The sequence below is a fragment of the Microdochium trichocladiopsis genome (assembly GCF_020744255.1).
Source record: "Microdochium trichocladiopsis strain MPI-CAGE-CH-0230 chromosome Unknown B0I36scaffold_7, whole genome shotgun sequence".
Lineage (NCBI taxonomy): Eukaryota > Fungi > Ascomycota > Sordariomycetes > Xylariales > Microdochiaceae > Microdochium > Microdochium trichocladiopsis.
Window position 1 is genome coordinate 2,712,572 of NW_025763550.1, and position 20,317 is coordinate 2,732,888.

Sequence of the window (20,317 nt, forward strand, 5' to 3'; positions counted from 1 at the left end):
CAGTGTAGGCAGGTGGGAGTGTCACGATGCGTAGAACACACACCCATGCAGGCTTGGACAGAGGTAACCATGATGATCGACAGAGCCGCAGGTCCAGACAGGCTGTGTGACAAGGATGCGGCCGCGCAGAATTCGTCCGTACCGCCCCGAGCCACGCAAGGATGAGATGAAAAGCGCCATTGCCGTGCTGCACAATCTGATCCTGCCGTGCACCGTCACAGCTGTCGCCCGGGTTTGAGCACGGCGTGAAAACACCACGTGTCGTCGAATGGAATGCGGCCCGGAAGGATCTCTGTAATGGTCGCAAACCCACAAATGCGCAAGTAAGCTGGGACGGGAGGAGAGATTGAGCGATGCGCCAGCCCGCCCCGAGGGGCCAATCTCGGGAATCCGCTGGGAGCAAGGCAACTGAATGTACGATGGCTGGCAGGGTGTTTGCAGCCACAGGGACAAGGGCACCCATCTGCCGTTTGGCATGGCTCTTGTGATTCGACGTGCCACGAGGCCCGGCCTGGGGTGTCGTCGTTGCAGGGTTGCTCCCCACCTTCGCGATGGGTGGTATAAGTCGGGCATGGCTCCCCACAGCACGCCTCCTCGACTGCCTCATTCACCTCCCTTGTCTTTCAAAATAAGACAGCCCAAAGATGGCGTCGCGCCGTGGCGGCTGCTGCTGTTCCAATGTGCATTCGCCTACCCTATAGTTGAAACCCCTGACTCTCGCTGGTGCTGCGTGCTTGAACTCATCCGGGACGCCGGTAATTACCATCGTACGTCTGCCACGAGGTCACAGAAGAAAGTTCAAGTAACCAATTTCCAACGGGCTTCACGGGCCACAACATGCAAACCTCCTTGGTGGATGAGAGGTCGCATATCCCCAGGCACAGGGTGCATCCCAGCGCGGCCAGTCAGGGGCCAGAAACGTTAATTATCGATCTCTTAGGTCGTGATTTCTGCCAGCAAGCTATGGCGCAATGTGTTTGGCTCATTTCGGATGATTAAAGCACAACGGAGTGCCCTAACGGGTGCCTCACCCATGAACCCTGGCAAAGCCTCCTGCACCAGCACGGAAGCTGCATGCGCCCCAAAAAGAGGACGCACCCCCGGGCAGCTGCTTTCTCAGTTCGCCGAGGGGTGGTGTGCAGCTTGTCATGATCCTAGGTGCGGCAGGACCCGTAAGGCCCTGAAGTGTATTCCAGTCAGCTGGAGCCTCTCCACATTGATTGCCGTGCTGGTGACCGATGGCTTGCAACGTTACCCAACATTGTCTTGGGGGCACTTTAAGGGCGCTGGGGTCGTGCGATAGCACCATGGCCAAACATCTATCAGTGAACTCGCCCTCGGCTCGTGACTTGACGGGATTTCGTCGGCGACTATGCTGCAGAGTCGCAATCATCTGGCTCTTGGGTAGCATCGTGCTGGGCACTAGGCGGAGGTCATTTACCATCCGCTCGCGTGATGGCCTGTCCCGTGCATCGTAGCGAGCACGGCAGCTCAACATCTATCAATTTGCTGTCTGCTCTTTAATGAGTTGCTTTCGTGAACACCTGATTCGCTGATGTGACCTTTGCACGTTGACACTCTCTTGCGATTGGTAAGATTATGCCGAGGGGCCTCTCATAAGCTGGTTTTGGCGTCCAGCCTCAGAGATGTGCTCGGAGCCTTATCAGTCCCAACCGACTCATCGGCGAGAGCAGCACGTTGCAAGTTGCGAGATCGTATGCAACTGGGGTCGACAGCGTTGCTGCTCAGCGGTTGGCCATTGTGAGCAATCTTGTGTCCTTGGCATACCCAGTCGGGCCATGTGACTGATAGCACGAGACCAATGACTGTTATCAGTCAGTATCCAGCTCTGCAGCCATGGATAACCAACGCATTGGAGAGAAAGTCGCTGCCTTTTCCGGCATGCTGGACGTTCATGTGCTATGCCCGTTACAAGATGCCGTGTAGCACAGTACCACAGCCGCCTCGCGGTGTGATGGTAGTATCATTTTACATACTTGTGAATGCCCTGGTGGTTTCGACAAGCTCGCGTGACAATGAGGAACAATCCTGTGCCTGAATTTGCGAAAGGTACATCGTATCATCCAGGGCAAGCACTGTTTGATGCCCACTGCTTCTGACATGCCGACACTCATGGTGACATCTCAAGGAATCAAGGGACATGTAGGATGGCGTCTGGCCCAGCGGAAAGCTCTCCCTGGCCTTGCAGAGACGACGTCTCACGGAACACAACGACTCTGAGATCTCCGCAGAGGCTGGCAATGCTGGTTGTGATGGCTCTCCATACGGCTTGAGGTCAGCCTGCCGCAAATCCTTTGCAGCACCTGTTGAAAGCCAGATCGGGTTTGCAACGCTCCGGCGCAACGGCTCCTGAGAGCCCCTGACTTGCGACAGGGCCTGCGCTCCCCCGTACATGTCGACCACTGGAGCTGGTCGGGCGGCGCGCCACATTGCGAATTCAGTCGTTGCATCCTTCTCTCCACACTGCTGGTGTTGACTGAGCGGAAGGATGCTGGCATGACGTCAGGGTACGCTAGCCGAGGCGGATAAATTCCAACCTGGCCATGCTATGCGTTGCACGGCATTGTGGGCCATAGATGACATGATGATTGCCTCGTGACGGAAGTGCTGCTTCTTTGCTCTAGCCTCTGCAAATACCTCAGCGACCGAGTGTCCAAGACTCTGCTTGGCTTGTTAACGAATTCATAGATTGATGTCTCGCGACGGCCTCGTGCGGCCACGGCCACGGCGTCGGTGTCGGGAGAGAGGACTGAGCAGGCATAGATCTGCCGAGAGAGGCAGCGATGATCGGCTTGGAACTGCAAGAATCGTCTATGCTCCACGATAAGGAGGCGGCGTGGCTGCGACAGCTGAGCGGGGTGGTGTCCGACATTGGAGATGCTGGGGGACCAACACCTGCTGGTGGGTGGAGGTGCGCGCTTGAGCGGTGGCCTTGGCAATCAGGCAACCACCAAACGAACGGCGTGTGGAGATCTGGGCCTGCCTGGCGCCCGCCATCCCGCCACGACGAACGAGTCTGGGCCCAGCCCGCACATTCGTAGCTCGGGCATGGCACATGCAATTCTGAATGAGGTGGGCATCCAGGTGATTATTGCATAGTTACGCCTTGCAGGGCAGTGAGGCTAGAGGCATGACTGCTGCTGGGCTGACAGCATGCGGCGGCCGGCTGTTTTTAGAACATTTGACGTAGGGGCAGATCGGGGCGGGCGATCAGAGTTTTGGCCGCCATTGCGCACCCGAGCAGCAGGTTTCGCAATCGGGGAACAATGCAAACCTACCAGAGCTACTCCATAGGGCTCATCTCGCGCCTACCTAGCGCATCCGTTGCTTGCAGCACGATGACTGCTGCTGCGAGTCGGTGAGCCAACCAGGGGCGGCCTTGCGCAACCGTGAGCCAATGGTGCAGGACTGTGCAGCTGCTGACTGCTAAGGGTGGGGCCCCCACGGCTGGGGAGCTGCTGCGCCAATTGCAGAGCCGCCAAGCCCCAGTGGCGGGCCCACTACCCCTTCCCAGTCTGTGTGTGCATGGCCGCAGCGCAGCTCGTACTAGTGCCCTGCCAGCATCACAGCCCCTTCATCGCGCGTCCGCCAGTGCGCTGCTTCCAAAATCCTTATTTCGTCGCCAATCCTCGTCGCACTTTTATCTCTCGTGCCGCCCCGGCCAACACCCACCGACAACGGCCCTCCGCCTCTCAACAAACCCCCGTCCGGCACTCGGCGCATCTCGCCTCTCCCCTCTGTAGCCATCCTCGACTTGGCCCTTTTCAGCTCCTAGCCGACCATTTGTCGCGTTGACGGCCGACCCATTGCCAAGATCCTGCGGGCTCGGAGACGACGAGACCTGCCTCGACACCACCATCGCCGCGACCCTCCATCGTCTCCTCGACCTCAGTTGGGCACGCTTGTCTTGCGAACTACCCATTCGGGGTTCGACAACCACTCTGCGCAACGCATAGTTTGCTCTGGTGCGCCGCGTGTGGTTAGCGGCGGCTTTCACCCCTGAGTTCAAATTCCCGAGAGGGCGTTGGATAGCAGAAGTCTGTGTTCGCCCGGCCTTCAAGCAATTGTTCCACTCGGGCTTCGGCGTACATTCTACACACATGGGTCAGCCTCGCCAAAGCTCACGCTCGTAGCCACGTCGTCTCCATTGCCGAAGCATTGGTTTCTCCGCCTACGGCGGCCTCGACAATGCCTCGAAACATTGCGGAGCATGAGGAGTCTGTTGGGCTCCTCGACGACAGCTCCTTGACACTTGAGGCCGTCGTCACCACATCATCGACCGCCTCGCACGGGACATACTCGTCCACGGTGTCTTCGTCCAGCTCGGTCTGCAGCGACGACTTCGAAGGCTATATCGACGAGCCAAAGTTTGTCGCGTTCAAAAAGCCAAGGTGGCATGACAGCTTTGCAGGATGGTGCCGTTCTCGCCCGCGCCATGTCCGTCGCAAGTTCAGGAGGCCTCGTTGGGTCATTGTCGGCCGTTTGCTAAGATACCTTTTCCTCGCAATATGCGCTCTCATTGTCGTCACGCCCATCTTTGCGTCTTCATACACCAAGCCACCAGCGCAATACGGAGATCTCGAATTGCGATGTCACGGGCCGAGACCCCCCGCGGGATGTGCCAATCCGCATAACGAAAAGGTGTTCATCGCGATCAGTCTGTATGACAAGGGCGGTCACCTGGCTGGCGGTATGTGGGGTGCGAACTTGCTGCAGTTGATCCATCTCATTGGGGAGAAGAATGTGTTCCTCAGCATCTACGAGAACAACAGCGGGCCAGAGGGTGAGGCCGCACTGGAGAGTTTCAAGCGCCGTCTTCGCTGTCGACATCATATCGTCATCGATTCAGATGTGCCATTGTCCGACTTTGAGCACCAGACGATTGTTCTGCCGGATGGCAGCAAGCGACTGAAACGTCTTGCATACCTTTCAGAGATGCGGAATCGAGCTCTACGGCCACTTGATACCTTCAACACAGAAGACGGGATTGTCGAGTACGACAGGATCCTATTTATGAACGATGTTGCGTTTCGACCGACGGACGCTGCAAATCTGCTTTTCAGCACCAACGTTGGGCCAGACGGCAAAGCTCAGTACCTTTCGGCTTGCGGCCTCGACTTCATGTCGCCTTTCTTGTTTTACGATCTCTACGCCATGCGGGACGCCGAGGGTTTCTCGAACGGGCTGCCAATCTTTCCCATTTTCTCGAATGCTGGCCAAGGGATTTCGAGGGCCGCCATGGTGGCTGGCAGTGATGCTGTGCCTGTATCTTCCTGCTGGGGCGGCATCGTAGCAATGGATGCTCGATATGTCCAAAATCGGCAAGCCACGCTTCCGAGTCCTACCTTTCAGGACATTGGTAGCCATGTCATCGATCCGAACGACCCCACGAACGCCACAGCACCTGTTCGTTTCCGCTACGAGCCCGAGATATTCTTTGACGCATGCGAGTGCTGCCTGTTCCTGGCAGACGTCTCGCAGGCCGCACGCAAGGACAATGCCAAGGAGGTTGGTGTCTATGTTAACCCGTACGTGCGCGTGGCGTACGACTTCGACACACTCGGGTGGTTGCCGTGGGTCAAACATTGGGAGCGCCTATTCAGCATACCGCAGCGGATTCTCTCGCCGGCGCTGGGCTTGCCCACACACAACCCGCACCGGACGGTGCAGGAGGGCGATTCTTTCAAAGAGGAGATATGGGTTGGGGAAGGGGATGAGGGTCATTGGAAAACCGTGGATCGTATAGCGCGTAACGGCATGTTTTGTGGCGTGAGGGAGATGCAGGCTTTGCAAATTGGTAGGTCGCTTTCACGCTTGGTGCTCAGCACGCCCGCAACTATTCTAACCATTTTCTTTTGCAGAGGAGCGTACCGAGGACAAGAACTGGGAGAACTTTGAGATCCCTGGTGGTCAGACGTTGTACTTCCCAACCTAGTGTGTTTGAGGGGCAGTCTTACGTCCACCCATCTTGAGCCCGCCGGCTCTGCTGATGGCCCGGTCCCTGGCGATCCCGATATTGCCAACTTCGACAATGTCGCCTTGGTACGCCATGCTGCCTCCTGCATTTTTCGAATTGCATCACGAGTGGGAAACCTCAGTATTACACTGCACTGCAACTGCACCATCACGAACACGCCACAAGTGATGCAATAGAAACCAGTAGATCTCTCGCTTTGATCTAGGGCTGCAGGTTTGCCATCATTTCGGCGCGCCATGTACATACCATTCCGCATACCTGTACAATTCACCCGCCAACTCCGAGCAAAACATCCTAATGAAAACCACGGCGAAGCAAGCGCCAGCCCCTTGGCTGCGCACCATCCTCGTCACTCGTCACCACCAACCCACACCATGACGAGGCGGTCTTCCTTCAAGCCCTCACATGAATACATCCATACATCCATTTCCCCGCAAAACCCCGAATTCCGCATGATACCCTATCTGCTATTGCCTAGCTGCACCGGAAAAAAAGAATCCACCATCGCGGGGCATTCTCCATGTATATACACATTATTTTTTTGATGGCGCATGGATATACGCAATACGTCCTCCCCACCCTTGTGTCCCTCCCGTCAGATCCCCATAGCTTCCGTTGATCTCCGTGCCGGATGGTCCGAGGCAAGGCGGCTCTGGGATGACAAAAGAGGGAAGAGACGGCTTTAATACAATAATGATATACCTATTAAACTTGGCGATTGTGAGTGATTCTTGTAACAAATTCTGTGACGCTTCGGTCTGTATGTGTATGCTTGTCCTCGTGTGCTGCTCTTGTCCTCGTGTGCTGCTTTTGGGTCGTTCTAACCTTCCGGCCGTAATACGGAGATAACTGCATCAAGTCTCTGGGGCTACAAGCTATCGTGTATATAAGGTAATTATGTGTGTCAGGGACAGGTAGTGATGGCAAGTTATGATACAGTGAACTGTTTTCAAATACTTTGTCTATTCAGTCGTCTTGCAGACTAAGAGATGAGGAAGTACGATAAAAACTAGCAGGAGATCCCAAACATGCTTGCCAACTCATACTCGCCACAAAAAGGAAATCCCGACGATACAGATATGTATATACGTGCACAATACAAAGTCATGACCCAGCCATTCTAAATCCAGAGACGCTGTCTGCGGAAACGCGCTTGCGAAAACGAAGACTGCGGCATCAGGAAAGCAAAAGCAACAAATATGCGAGGAGCGGAGCGCCGCGCAGTTCGCGGAGGGGGATGTAAGCGTCCTTCTCAGGGCATTCGTTCATTCATGCCTTGGTCGCTGTCTACAAGGGCCTGTCAGCCTATCGTCGTCGCGAGAGTACAGTGTCGGAATATGTACGACGCAATGGTATGGGGTGGAGCAGTTGATTGTGAGAGATTGGTGGATGTGTTGTTTACCTTTTTGGTCTTGGCTTCGGTCTTGCCAACCTTTGCCTCGACCTTGTGCACGGCAGCTTTTGCCTGATTTTAAGCAAGTCAGCAAATGACTTGATGAAAAGACGAGAGCATGCGAGAAGAGCGCGACGCAAGACGAGATGTAGTGCTGTAGTGGAGGATGCAACTTGGTGAAGCACGGGGGCCACCCCCAGCAGATGTGAAGAAACCGTTCTCTCGGACAAGCACAACACCACCAATTTACTTCTTTTTTTATTCCCTCTTTTGGTGGGGAAGCTTGCAGGAGGTGGTGAACACAGCTTTTTCTGGTGAAAGTGGCTCCGCATTGCCTTTGTTTTTGTTGTTGTCGTTTTTGTTGGAGACTCAGCGAGCCGAGCCCACGCGGGGCACACCAGAGCGGAGATCAGACAACACACGGAAATTGAGAGCCCTACCTTTGCGCCAACGCCGTTCTTTTTGGGGGCGGCCGCCTTCTTGACACCGGCGGGCTTGGGAGTCGTAGTTGACTTCTTTGTCTTGGGCGCGGTGGTGCGCTTGATGGCCGGGGCCGTGTCGATGGTCTGGAAGACGCGCGGCTTCGAGTTGCCGGTGGCAGAACGTGTTCCCTCGCGAGGCATGATGACGGCGACTGGCTACTCTAGATAATTGATGGATTCGCTAGGTGGGAGGTGGAAAAAAGATGCGAGAACGGTCGCGGGAGACTGGAGGGCCGGGAAATGCACAGAGGAAGAAGATGCGACGCGAGTTGTGGGCGGGCGACAGAATGCGACAGGAGCTTATAGGCAGGAGAAGGGGAGGAGCAGGAGGAGGAGGAGGAGGAGGAGGAGGAAGGCGCGACCGACAAGACAGAGGGGCGGGGGTGTGTGTCCCCGTGGCAGGGCATCAACACCTGACAGCAGCGGCACCTCAGCTGGTCCAGTCTTTGTGTTTATCAGGCTAAGCTAGGTAGGTACTGAATGTGTAGTCATCGACGGCAAAGGCTGTGTAGGAGTTGCTTAACAGGCATCGGTATCGAGTCCTGCGTCTCGTGCGCGGGCAGGGCGGCTACAGAGGCGGCCGGGCTGGGGAGATGGACGAGGGCGGCGAGGGGAGCACAAGTGACTGGCCTGGCCTGGCCCGACTCGACCCCTGATTGACTGATGCGACCCCCGATTGCAAGCTCCAATCCACGGCCGCTTCGTCTTGCTTGCTGGGGGATCCCTCGTCCGTCCCGTCCCCCCTCCTCCTCGCCTTTCTTGCCTCTCTTGCGTCTTTTGCCTCTCCCTTCTCCGTGGTCGTGCGACGCACTCTTCAGAACTCCAGGTCAGCATCCAAGACGGCCGCTTCTTCTCGCTTGCGTCGCGTGTCGCTAGATTCAAACAGGCAAGGAAGGGCCCATTGATTTCGGTAACCCTGTACAGAGACCTGTACAGAGAGACGGCCGTGAGGACAATCATCAGCACGGGTGTGTGGTACTGTAATTATGAGCCGCCGTGGGAGCCAGCTTCCAGCATCAATCACTTTGCAGATGGTCGGCTTGCAATCTAAGTATCAAACGCCATCATTTGCTGGAAAACCTCTACATCAACTACACGGCCATGACCCAAGACACCTGCAACATATGCCAAGCTAAACTATCAATCCCAATTTCTTTCGACATGCAGAACCGTCAACATCTGGAAATTCAAGCAGCATAGCCAATTTGTATCTCCCCCCCATTGTATTTCTCACTCCCGCCCGCCTTGCCTTGTTCTGATCATCCCCCATAAGCACTTGCGCGCGCGCACACACACACATCCTCAGTTGCCCTCATCCGCGAGCTCCTGGGCAAACTTTGACCGTCTGCGCAGAGAGGCGCCCTTGAAATAAACCCAGAACACGGCGCCGACCAGCAACAGCGAGATGCCAAACAGGATCGTCGAGGCGATCTGGAAATTCAGCCCTTTGTCGGCGGCAATGTTGGTGTAAAATGGCACCGCGGGGACCGTCAGGACGCCCGCGAGGAAGTCGCGCGCCCAGCCGTTGCCTCCGGTCGCGCTGGCGCTGTACTCGGCGCCGTACGCGCGCACCATGTACTCGATCGTGCTGGCGTACACGGCGTAGTTGGCGATGCCGATGATGAAGCTGCCGACCATGGTGCCCGCCCAGTGCACAGGAGGGCCGCCGCTCGTCCAGCCAAAGATGATCAGGCCGACTGGCAGGCACGGCGCGAGGTACAGCAGCGGCTTGAGGCGGGCCTCGTACTGGGCGTGCTCGTTGCTCGGGTCGGCCTTCCTGGCTGCCATGTTGCGCCGGTAGAACGGGATGAAGAGAACCCACGCGGCAACGTAGCCCAGGAACAGAGGGATGAAGGCGAGGCCGATGTTGATAGGACCGAACCCCCACTGCTGGTAGATGAGGCCGAAGGCCTGGACCTGCATAAAGATCAAGGCGTCGGAGAAGCCAGAGAGCAAGGATAGAGACAGGACAATGGGCTCCGTGACGAACATGATGAAGGGCCGAATCCAGATCCGGCCTACTTCGGCCCAGTCCGTCTTCTTCTTCTTGAGCTCACCGGGACCGTAGATGTTGCAGGCAGGATCCGAGGCGCGCTTCTTCTTGGCGATCTTGTCGAGCACAGATGTCGTCCTGGTTTCCGGGGTAAACAGGTGCAGCAGCGCAATGGCAAAGCCGAACGCAACCTGCACGACGCCCGTATATCTCCAGTCGGCGTACTCCTCGATGAAGCCGCCCACGATCGGGCCGAAGATGCTTCCGCCGACAGAAGAAAAGACGATGAACGCCGTGGCGTACTGGAAGTCGTCATCGTGGCTGTCAAACATGTCGGTGATGATGGCGAGCGTGACGGATCCTCCAGCCGTGCAGATACCGCCAAGGGTGCGAGCCGCCAAGATTGCTCCAAAGTTGGGTGCTACGGTGGCGAGGATGCCAAAGACATTGACCATGAACATGGAGCACTGGAGAATAATTTTGCGGCCGAATTCCTCGGACCAGGGCGCCCAGAGCTCGCAGCCAAACGCGTAGGCGATGAGGAAGGCCGCCGCGCCCCAGCGCGCAGCCTCCTCCGTGACGCCAAACTCCTTGGCGATGCCGGGGATGCCGTTGCTGTAGAGTGTCGTGTTGAGGTTCATCGATACCTGCACGAGGAACACGACGCAGAGGATCAGCCATTTCTTTCTGCGCGAATAGGCAAAGGGCAGCTCGCTCGCGACATCTTCGGGCTTGAGCTCCGTCTTGGGCTTCTCATTGGCGTTGGGTAGCGCAGAGCCGCTGCCGGAGTCGCTGCCGGTGTGGCTGTTGCTATTGGCATAGTCGTTGCGCAAGGGGTGCGACCTGGTGAGGAAGGGCATCTCGTGGGCGTCGTGGTCCCTGTCGAGGGGAATCTCTCTGAGGCTCGAGTTGGCAGCCATGATTCGATGCTTCTTATCTTGGCGTCCGTGATGAGGTGTGGTTGTTGAAGGAAGGACTTGGTGATAGAATGGTAAAGGATCGAGATGAAGAGGTCGGCCTAGAAGGTCGTGGTCCGGGAAACGTGCAAGAAGCACACGCAGGCGTGCGTATTCATTAAAATTTATAGGCTTCCCAAGGCATGGAGACGACGGCTGACTGCTTAAGCTTGGGTGACCACGATGACGAGTTCCATGGTACCGGCTCCGGTGGTAACAGCGGGGACAGGTGCAGTGTTGTATCAAGGCTTGCTATAAGCTTAGTTTGAACGGCTCCCACGTCTCGATAGATCATGGTAACGCTCCTATTCCAGCCGTGTGGAACGATGCAATGATCTCGGATTGCTTCTCAGGTGGGTGAAGTGTCTGGAGCTACCACTGTGGCTATCGTCAACCTTTCGTCGGGAGATTGCGAAATGTCTGATTGATGCCTCTCGAAGACACGATGCGGTTGAGGTTCATGCAGACCCATTCGTGGCGGCCACCAGGAACGCGGCCGTGCCAAATTCGCGCTCACTCTGTGCGAACCCAAAGGGTTATAGAAACCGACCTTCCAGGATACCATGAGAGATGGCAACACGAGTCACTATGTACAGTCAGTCATATTGGGACTAAAACTAAACTTGGAGCATGGTAGGTTTAAGCTTAACACTGTCACTCTTGGACTGGTAGCATCGCTGTGTAGGTTACCGCGGAGTACCTTGTCAAAGTCCTGATGCATCCTCGTAACGTATTTGGCTTGGTGCCCAGTAGTGGCCGACCGGATACCTGCGTCCAGACCAGAACTCGCAGTTTTGTGTTCTCTTTGAAGGGTCGATCACAACGCTAGCTTGTCAGATGATCGCCTCCGGTATTGTATGGCACCATGTAGGGAGAACTATTCGCGACGTCCCAAGGCTCGGGACAGTGTGGTTGGCGAAAGCCGCTTGCTTGCTCGTATTATCTGGGATATCTTGCTTTTCATACCCGTCCGTGCCGACCTCGTCGTGCTGGCACTCATGCGTGACTGTTTGGTGTCCTACGTTATGGCGTACTCCGTCTGCCAGGATGGCTACCACCTTCGTGAAGTATTCCCCTTTTACAAAGAGGCAATGTCCAGTCCCTCCACCCTGCCCAAGAAATCTCCTTGCGCGCCCCTGAGGAGCTCATCCACATCCACCATTCCGGTGGCAATGTACTTCTCGCTCACGCCCGTGTTGACGCGCTTCGAGAGCAGCTCCCTCAGCTCGGCTCGCAGTGCTGCGAGCTCCGCCTTGGTCAAGCCTCTTGCCTCCTCGGCTTTCTTCTGTCGTCCGCTCCCGCGACCACCCCACTTGCCAACATTCTCAATCTCGTCACTGTCGTATTCTACGCCGAGCTCCTCAGCGGCGTTGCGCATCCAGTCGTCCTCCTTGTTGCCCTTCTCCTTGGCGAGCTGTGCGTCGGCGATCTTTTTGGCCAGGGTGAGTCGCGGCTTCAGCCTGCCGACGAGTTTCCGATCCATCTCAACGGATTGGACAAAGAAGTTCTTGCGGCTGGGTTTGCTCGAACCGCCGTCCCGCTGCGAGTGGACCTTGGCGATCAGGCGGCGAGTGGGGGTAACTTCCTCTGGAGCCGAGAGCAGAATGCTGAGTCCCGTCTGTTGAGCGCGAGCGGTACGGCCCGAGCGGTGGACGTAGGTGTCGGCTGCGCGCGGTACGTGGTAGTGGACGACAAGATCCACACCAGGGATATCAAGACCACGAGCAGCCACGTCCGTGGCGATAAGGATAGAGGACTTGCCCTTTGGTGCGACTGTGAATCGCTCGATGGACCGCAACCGCGCCTTTTGTGGCATTTGAGAATGTAGGGCAAAGGCTGAGAGGTTGAGGTTTTGCAGCATTGGCGTAATACGCCTGGCGGAGCTGATGGAGTTTGTGAACACAAGTGTCCGTGCGGTTGGGTAAAAGAGTAAAAGGGCATAGAGGTAGAGATCCTGACGCGGAGTTAGTGAGCGACAATGAGGTCAGTGTACTCCGTAGACTTACCTTCTCCATAGCACCGCATTCGACAAGACCCTCCTTCAAGCCTTCGGCCATCTGCGACACCGGGTTGACGTCAATGAACTTTGGCTTCTCTTCACGGAAGTTCAGCTTCTTGAGCAGATATTCCATGGAGTCCTGTTCTGTCATAAGGTTGAAGCGACCTTTTCCTGCCAGTTTCTGCTGAAGACCCTTGTGGAAGGTCGCAGAGAAAACAAGAGTCTGCCTCGGCGACGGCTCGCTCTCTTCCCCATCCTCTTCTACCTCTACGCGGTCCAGGGCTGACAGAATCTCTGATGCCTCCTTGAAGTGACCCTCAGTCAAGAGTCTGTCAGCCTCGTCAACAACCAAGTAGCCAATACCGCGGAAGCTCTGCATCAAGTCGGAACTCGAGCTAAGGACTTCCCACAGGCGACCAGGCGTGCCGATGACAATGTCAGCTTTCACCAGCTGTCTTTGCTGTTTCTGCACGGACAGACCTCCTGTAACAGAGCATACATAAGGAGACGTGGGCAGCCCTGCGCACAGGTTCTTGATGTGCTCCGTCAGCTGATGGGCTAGCTCTCGCGTCGGCGACAGGATCAGCGCCAGGGGAGACTTGATAGTTGATTCGCCTTCTATCTCCTCCTCCTTCTCGGCAGGCTCCGTAGTTTCCTCTTGTTCCGACTTCATCTGGAGCCACTTTTCGACAATGGGAATGCCAAACGCCAATGTCTTTCCAGAACCCGTTGAAGCTTTGCCGATCACATCGTTTCCTGCGAGAATATGCGGCACGACAGCAGCCTGGATCTGCGTCGGTTTGGAGAATTTGAGCTTTGACAGCGCCGCAAGTATCTGTGGTGAGAGCCCCAAACCTTTCCAGTCCGTGACGTCGACCTCTTCCTCGGGTTCCTCAGCGGTGTCGACGAGGGCATTGAACACGTTGCTCTCCAAAGCAAGGTCCTCCTCCGTCTCGACAGCCACCTTCTTCTTTTTCTTCTCCTTCTTCTTCAGCGGTTTGGAGATTTCGGCGTCGATGCTATCACCCCCCTTTGGGTCTTGGCCCTCTTCCTCACCGGCTGCGGAGGTCTCGTCTTCGGCATCGCCTTGCGCTGGAGGATCTGGAGAGGGTATCGGTGCTTGCGAGGGCTCGTCGTCGAATCCCTCGAATTCGTCGTCATCTGATCCGTCCACTGCATCTCCACGCTCATGCTCCTCTGTCTTTGGTTGACCTTTTCCTGTTTTCTTGGACGAGTCCGGTTTGTCGTCATCCTTGGCGGTGGCAGACTCCAGAGCCCTGAACTCGACCGTGTTGTTCTCGTGGCGAATGACCTCGACGTCGTCGATCTCCTCCAGGCCGAAGAACCCCTCTGCGTCGTTGGTCATGTCTGGAAGGGTGGCCTTGCGCCATCGCAGCGAGTCGACGCTCACAGGTCGCCTGGCCTTCTTCTTGGCGGCGGCCTTGGAGCTTGTCGCTTGGGTCTTGCGCTTCTTGTCGGGTGCGGCAGACCCGTTGGGCGCGACCTTGCGCTTCTTATTGCTCTGGACACTGGGCGCCATGGTAGATCCAGCTTCGAGGGGACGAGTTCCGCTATTGTTGTTGCTGCAAGCCGGGGACGAGAGTCGACAGCTTGGGAACAATTCATGACGAGCAGGCTTATCGCTGGCGGATAAGAAAAAAAGTTTGGGGCGATGGATCGGGCATGGACGCTCCATGCAGGGGTCCAGCATCGACTTGCAGGGCAGTGGACCCACTGGCTTCTTTTTCATCGCAGGATTCCCAGCGCTACGCAAAACCCCCACCACTCAGATGAGAGGGGCAGGGCCATGCTAAATGTCTTGCGGAAACACCATAATCCATTCTCCTTGAACGCGTTAGAGTTCTAGTCGATAATCAGCTTGGGCAAGCTCACAACAAAAGCCATGGGCAAATCGTCAAAGGACAAGCGAGACGCCTACTATCGTCTTGCCAAGGAGCAGGGCTGGCGAGCGAGAAGTGCGTTCAAGCTTTTACAGCTTGACGAAGGTATATTGAGCCTTTACGACTTAGACCCTGCTCTTTTTTTGACCTGTTGCTAATAAGGAAACTCCAGAGTTCGACCTGTTTTCCAATGTCACCAGAGTGGTAGATCTCTGTGCCGCTCCCGGAAGCTGGTCTCAAGTCCTGTCTCGCGTTCTCATCAAGGGCGAGAAGTTTGGTCGCACGGCGTGGCAGGATCGTGAGGCAAAGCTTCGCGAGCAGATGCTTGGCGTCTTCAGCACCGGCAACCTCGAGCCCATCGCCCCTTCAGAGCCAGTAGAGCTGCCTCAGCCGAGAAAGGACGTAAAGATTGTCTCCATCGACCTCCAGCCCATCAGCCCCCTGCCTGGCATCATCACCCTGCGGGCAGACATTACGCATCCTGCTACAGTGCCATTACTGCTCAAGGCGCTTGACCCGGACTACGACCCGCAGAGCGGGAGCCAGCAAGCCGCCCAGCCTGTGGACCTCGTCATCAGCGATGGCGCCCCCGACGTGACTGGTCTCCACGATCTCGACATCTACGTCCAGTCACAACTGCTCTTCGCGGCGCTCAACTTGGCCCTATGCGTGCTCAAGCCCGGCGGCAAGTTCGTGGCCAAGATCTTTCGAGGAAAGAACGTCGACATCCTGTACGCACAGCTCAAGATCTTCTTCGAGCGCGTCCATGTCGCCAAGCCGCGGTCATCCCGCGCGAGTAGTGTGGAGGCTTTCATCGTGTGTTTGAACTTCCAGCCTCCCAAGGGGTTTTCAGCCAGCCTGGAGGAGCCGTTGGGAGTAGGCTTCCGCCTCCCCCAGATGACCAAAGACAACCAAGAAAGAAGTGCCATCAGCGCCACGACAATTCTTCAAAACCACACCACAGGGGCATGGGATAGCAGTCCCGCAGTTGTTGCCTCGCCAGATAATGATGGCATCACCGAGCTTCAAGCAGAGGATTACCGGCCGTTGGATCGCCTGGCTGATGTCCGGTGGATTGCCCCGTTCATTGCGTGTGGTGACCTCTCGGCCTTTGACTCGGACGCTTCCTATCGCCTTCCCGCCGATCATGTGTCGCTGGACCCCATCCAGCCTCCAACAGCTCCCCCTTACAAGCGTGCGCTGGAAATGCGCAAGGCAGCTGGTGGCGCTTATGGCAAGACCAATATCGGCAAGACAACAACGAAAGCAGACAGGGTCATGCCTTGATCACAAAGACGATTACCGCACACTCTTGGAGATGACCGTTGCTACATTCCCCATGGCCAGGCCTCCGATACTATCCATCCTCCACCAGAGGTAAATCACAGTTGGCCCTTATGTCTCGACGGAAATCTAGTGATCTGGGTGCTTTCCACCCGGCCCTTCCAGCACGCCCACGCCCAAGTCGTCCGTGCCGAGTTCCCGCCAGTCCTTGACCCCGAGAGTCTTGCGATACAGGTCCATCGAGTCTGAAGCAAGAAGCATGAAGCGACGCAGATACTTCCACTCAGAAATGGTGTCATGGATAGCCTCCATCATGAAGCGCGCCAATCCGCGCCCCTGGTATTCCTCGCGAACATATACGTCCGTCAGCCACGCAAACGTCACGCCGTCCGTGATCAGCCTCGCAAAGCCAATCTGGACAAGTGCTTGATCCGGGCCTATTGTTTTTTCAAGTCAGCTTCGGTCATTGGACTCACGATTGCGGAGAGGGAAGAGACCCGCAGCCTCTAGCCATTGCGAATGGCTTTTCGAGAAATACCGCACGCCCTCAACTTACCCACGTCCAGCTCGCGATCGGGCCTGAGATCGCCAACATGACCAGCATCACCTGTGTTTCCAACAACCTCGTACAACCCGAAGCAGAGCGAATTGCCCAGTGCCTTCCCCATAGTCTCCCGCGGCAGGCCCTGCGCCCACCACATCAGGTCGGACGCAAACGCCTGGTTGACCTTGTCCGTCTGGATGAGCGCGAGATCCGTGGAAACGAGATACTCGCGGTTGCGCCAGCTGCTCGCTGGGATGTCGAGAACCATTTTCGCTGGTCTTTGCGAAGGAGGAGCAGATGTATGATGAAAGGTGTCTAGGCACTTCTAGCAGGAACCACTCATTGAGCTGCGGGTCTCGTACAAACTGTGTGACTGTATTGACCCAAAGAAACACTGCCGAAGTTGAATGTTTCTAGAAATCGCTGAGGTTTATTGACGATCAATCGAGTAGTGAATCGAATCTTGTTCCTCGCAGAACCGCTGCTCAACAGAGCTCGCCTCGCGTTATTGCGTGAATCGGGCTAGAAAGCCAACGATTATTCTTCAGGCCTGCCTGTGACCTGATTGCAGCACAGGAATCGGGAGATGTCGCTGCAAATTGTGTGTCCTGCAATGTGTTTTGTGACAAAGTGTCTCGTGTCGAAGCTCAATAACGCAGTCGGAATGAAAGAAAAGCCGTCTATATAGCACGTACTCGATGTAAAACGAGTCAAGTGCTTCCTCCTGGGCCGCCGGCAAGCATGCAGCCAGCCAGCCAGGGAGCTAGCCGGTAATCGGACCCCCGTCCGCCCTGATTGTGGGGACGACGCGCCCTTCTCCTCACACCTCTCAAGAGAGCAGTGACTCAAAAGCTTTAGACTGACGACTGCCTGTCTGATTGGGGAATGTCCTGCCGAGCACCCAGCGATGAACCCTGCCCGGGCCATGAATACAATCAGGCAGAGTTTCAAGCACGGAGCTGCAGCAGCGATGGTGATGATGCTGATAGCAGAATGAGAGCTGCGCTTAATCGAGCAATTCATTCAGCAAACCATGCTGCCACTTTGGTGCTGCTAACCATTCTTCTTCACATTCACAGCAGTCGTGTGAGCGAACCCCAAAGGACACTATCAAACAACCGTCCCGTCATTCTTATTTTTCATACATAGAGAAGTACAGTAATAAAAGAAAAGTCTTTGTGCGAGCCCACTAGCTCGAAGATGCGCCAGATTCAGCTCGGGCAATTTCACGCCCGTTTCCCAACAACATCGTCATAAACCGACATCACAACCCCAGATCTCAAGAGCCAGCCACCGTAGTTTGCTTATGCTTGTCCTGATCTCTCACAGTCTTTCCCGTGTATGGATTCCTGTCCGCCCATTCATTGGCCCGCAGCACCACCACCGCGCGCTCGCTTTGCTCCATTACCGGCAGCCTCCGCCTCTCCTCTTGGGCGCTTGTTGCCAGGTTGAAACTCAGCAGCACCAGCATTCATGCTATTTCTGCCGCCTTGCTGGCCGCCACGTCCACCACGCTGTGTGCCGCCCCCACGCGCTGCACCACGAGGAGCTTGGTATGCACCACCACGGCCACGAGTGGCAGGTACAGGAAGCGACGGAATGCCAGATGCCTTGGGTGCGGGGATTTGTGATCCAGCCTGTCCTGTCACTTGCGGCTGGCCGGCTGCCGGAACACCTGGCGCTGATGCAGCTTCTGATACAGGTGCAGCAGGTTTTCCGAAGGGGTTGGCCACGGCAGGAGCAGCAGGTTGTTGGTTCTGGCTACTGGCGAACGGATTGGGAATCCCACTAGCTCCAGTCGCAATTGCGGGCTTCGGTATGCCGGTTGCTAGAGTAGGCTTGACTTCTGCAGTCGCCTGCCCTGTCGCTTGTCCAACTGCAGCAGGAGTGACGGCACCATTAGCAGATGCTGGAGGCTGCTGCGCGGCAGGCGCAGCGGCTGGAGGCGGCGGTGGCTTGACATCCTTAGCCTCGTTCCAGACTTCCGCGACGGCGCGATCAGGCGTTTCCTTGGCGGCATTCTCGATGTACCCAAGCTTGGCATTTGCTATCCGCGAGCGATTCTCCGCCATGTTGATGCGAAGCTTCGACTTCGATTCAGCCATAGCCTCTGCTTGCTCTCGGGCTTGGGCAACCTTAGGCTCGTACTCAGCCTTCAGCGTCACGGATAATTCCTCCCGAAGTTTCTTGGACTCAGCGGTGATCTTAGCCCGGATATTGCTGGTCATGATGCTCTTGATCGTTGCGTTATGAGAAATCAAATCTCGGATCTCTTTATCACCAAGACTGTTGACGTCCACAACGGGTGTGCTTGGCGTAGCAGCTGGCAACCCTTCAGTGGGCTGCTGCTTGATGGGTGTCTCTGGTGGACCGCCTTCCTTAGGAACTGATGCTCCTGTTGCGTTCTCAACCTCCCAGATCTTTCTTTCCTGCTCCATGCGAAGCTTGAAGTCGGCCTCCAGCTTCTCCTTCTCCTGCGCACTCTGCGCCTTTTGTTCCTCCATCTGAGACTTGTAGTCGTTGAGCTTCTTGTTGAGGGCATCCTTCATCTTGTCACTGCGTGCCTTGACGGTTGCGTTGATGCTCTCCTCGGCCTCACGAGCCTTGACCTCAAACTCGGCAGCCTTGGCCTCTGCCGCGGCAATCTGCTGCTCAAGAGCAACCCGCTCATCATCGCTCAGTGGTCCTGTATTCGCATGCGTGCCGTTCTCCATGGGGACATCGCCATTAGTCACGTTGCCCGAAGCCACATTCGCCAGAGCCTGGTTGCGTTCTGCGATCGCACTGTTGAGCTGCGATCGCAGGCTCTCGAGTTCGCTTTCGACCGCGTTCTTCTCGGCGGTGATCCGCTCCAGCTCGGCGCGAGCTTCCGCGAGTTGCGCTTGGAGCTCGGTTGTTGCTTGAGCCTCGCCATCGGTGGCCGGCGCGGCGGCAGGAGTGGCAGGAGTGGCTGGCGCCGCTGGCGGTGGTGCCTCGCCGACGGCGGTAGCAGCGTTCTTCCGAGCATCTTCCTGCAGAGCTTCGACCTGTTGTCGGAACCGGTTGATCTGCTCCTCAAAGCCGGCACGCTCTTGGCGCGCAGCCTCCAATTCTTGCTGTGTTGAGGACAGGTCATTGTTGACTCGCTGAACTTCCTGCTGAAGCTGGTCCTTCTCGACAACCACCTCCCTCTTCTCAGCAATAAGCTGCCTTGCCTTTTCTTTGGCAGAACTGATAAGCCGCTCACGGGTGACCTGCCATGATGCTTTGTCCTCCTCCATGGTCTTCTCCAGAGTCTGAATGCGCTCCTTGAGTTCGACCTCCGCCGCGCGAAGCGAAGCATTCTCTTCCTCCAGCACAGTAATTCTCTCTTTGAGAGTCTCAAGCTCTGCAGGGTCAGTCCTTCCGTGTTTGGACAAGATGTCTTCAGTTCGCTTTTGCCATCGGTCACGGTCCTCTTGCAACTGGCGCATCTCCGCGTCCTTGAAAGCCTGCTGACTTTGAAGTTCTTCGATCTGACCCTCCAGAGGCTGAATAGTGGCCTCGAGTTCAGCAACCCTGGCCATCTTCTCCTCGAGCTTGGCACGAGTGTCACGAGCCTCTTGCCGAAGAGCAGCACTGCTCTCGCGGAACACATTCAGCTCCTCCAACTTCTTCATAAGTTCCTTGTGAGACATGCTGTTGCGCTCGTTGTCGGACTGTGACTGCCTCTCTTGCTCCAGCTTGAGTCGCGCTTCGTCGAGCTGAGACTGACTGTACTCGTATTGCTGCTGCAGTCGCTTTACTTC

At 56.3% G+C, this 20,317-nt stretch overlaps 6 protein-coding genes across 6 annotated transcripts; 2 read left to right on the top strand and 4 right to left on the bottom strand.

Moving 5' to 3' along the window:
- The first annotated feature begins 4,013 nt into the window (after nucleotides 1–4,013).
- Nucleotides 4,014–6,095, top strand: B0I36DRAFT_146310 (cryptococcal mannosyltransferase 1-domain-containing protein). Its single transcript, XM_046148445.1, has 2 exons — nucleotides 4,014–5,818; nucleotides 5,883–6,095. Exons 1-2 carry the CDS (start codon nucleotides 4,210–4,212, stop codon nucleotides 5,954–5,956), a joined length of 1,683 nt encoding a protein of 560 aa, XP_046010814.1. The 5' UTR covers nucleotides 4,014–4,209; the 3' UTR covers nucleotides 5,957–6,095.
- Nucleotides 6,096–7,267: 1,172 nt separating this feature from the next.
- B0I36DRAFT_365136 (uncharacterized protein) lies at nucleotides 7,268–8,014 on the bottom strand (the record flags this gene model as incomplete). The annotated part of the gene is made up of 3 exons (XM_046159092.1): nucleotides 7,268–7,285; nucleotides 7,401–7,463; nucleotides 7,832–8,014. 3 exons carry the CDS (start codon nucleotides 8,012–8,014, stop codon nucleotides 7,268–7,270), a joined length of 264 nt encoding a protein of 87 aa, XP_046010815.1.
- Nucleotides 8,015–9,175: 1,161 nt separating this feature from the next.
- On the bottom strand, nucleotides 9,176–10,726 carry B0I36DRAFT_246443 (major facilitator superfamily domain-containing protein; the record flags this gene model as incomplete). The annotated part of the gene is made up of 1 exon (XM_046150231.1): nucleotides 9,176–10,726. One exon carries the CDS (start codon nucleotides 10,724–10,726, stop codon nucleotides 9,176–9,178), a length of 1,551 nt encoding a protein of 516 aa, XP_046010816.1.
- A 917-nt stretch (nucleotides 10,727–11,643) lies between these two features.
- On the bottom strand, nucleotides 11,644–14,435 carry B0I36DRAFT_146339 (P-loop containing nucleoside triphosphate hydrolase protein). Its single transcript, XM_046148446.1, has 2 exons — nucleotides 12,829–14,435; nucleotides 11,644–12,776 (listed from the first exon to the last, which is right to left on the bottom strand). The coding sequence occupies exons 1-2, from the start codon at nucleotides 14,359–14,361 to the stop codon at nucleotides 11,901–11,903; spliced, it is 2,409 nt and encodes an 802-aa protein (XP_046010817.1). The 5' UTR covers nucleotides 14,362–14,435; the 3' UTR covers nucleotides 11,644–11,900.
- Nucleotides 14,436–14,724: 289 nt separating this feature from the next.
- Nucleotides 14,725–16,009, top strand: B0I36DRAFT_351463 (FtsJ-like methyltransferase; the record flags this gene model as incomplete). The annotated part of the gene is made up of 2 exons (XM_046157014.1): nucleotides 14,725–14,827; nucleotides 14,895–16,009. 2 exons carry the CDS (start codon nucleotides 14,725–14,727, stop codon nucleotides 16,007–16,009), a joined length of 1,218 nt encoding a protein of 405 aa, XP_046010818.1.
- Nucleotides 16,010–16,135: 126 nt separating this feature from the next.
- B0I36DRAFT_247245 (uncharacterized protein) lies at nucleotides 16,136–16,818 on the bottom strand (the record flags this gene model as incomplete). The annotated part of the gene is made up of 2 exons (XM_046150294.1): nucleotides 16,136–16,420; nucleotides 16,627–16,818. The coding sequence occupies 2 exons, from the start codon at nucleotides 16,816–16,818 to the stop codon at nucleotides 16,136–16,138; spliced, it is 477 nt and encodes a 158-aa protein (XP_046010819.1).
- Between the last annotated feature and the right edge of the window lie 3,499 nt (nucleotides 16,819–20,317).

What these genes read in the sequence shown, in the direction of transcription:
- B0I36DRAFT_146310 (XM_046148445.1), top strand. Translation starts at nt 4,210, where the DNA reads ATGCCTCGAAACATTGCGGAGCATGAGGAGTCTGTTGGGCTCCTCGAC. An exon ending in GATGCAGGCTTTGCAAATTG is followed by an intron (nt 5,819 to 5,882) that starts GTAGGTCGCTTT and finishes TTTCTTTTGCAG; the next exon opens with AGGAGCGTACCGAGGACAAG.
- B0I36DRAFT_146339 (XM_046148446.1), bottom strand. Translation starts at nt 14,361, where the DNA reads ATGGCGCCCAGTGTCCAGAGCAATAAGAAGCGCAAGGTCGCGCCCAAC. An exon ending in AATGCGGTGCTATGGAGAAG is followed by an intron (nt 12,777 to 12,828) that starts GTAAGTCTACGG and finishes ACTCCGCGTCAG; the next exon opens with GATCTCTACCTCTATGCCCT.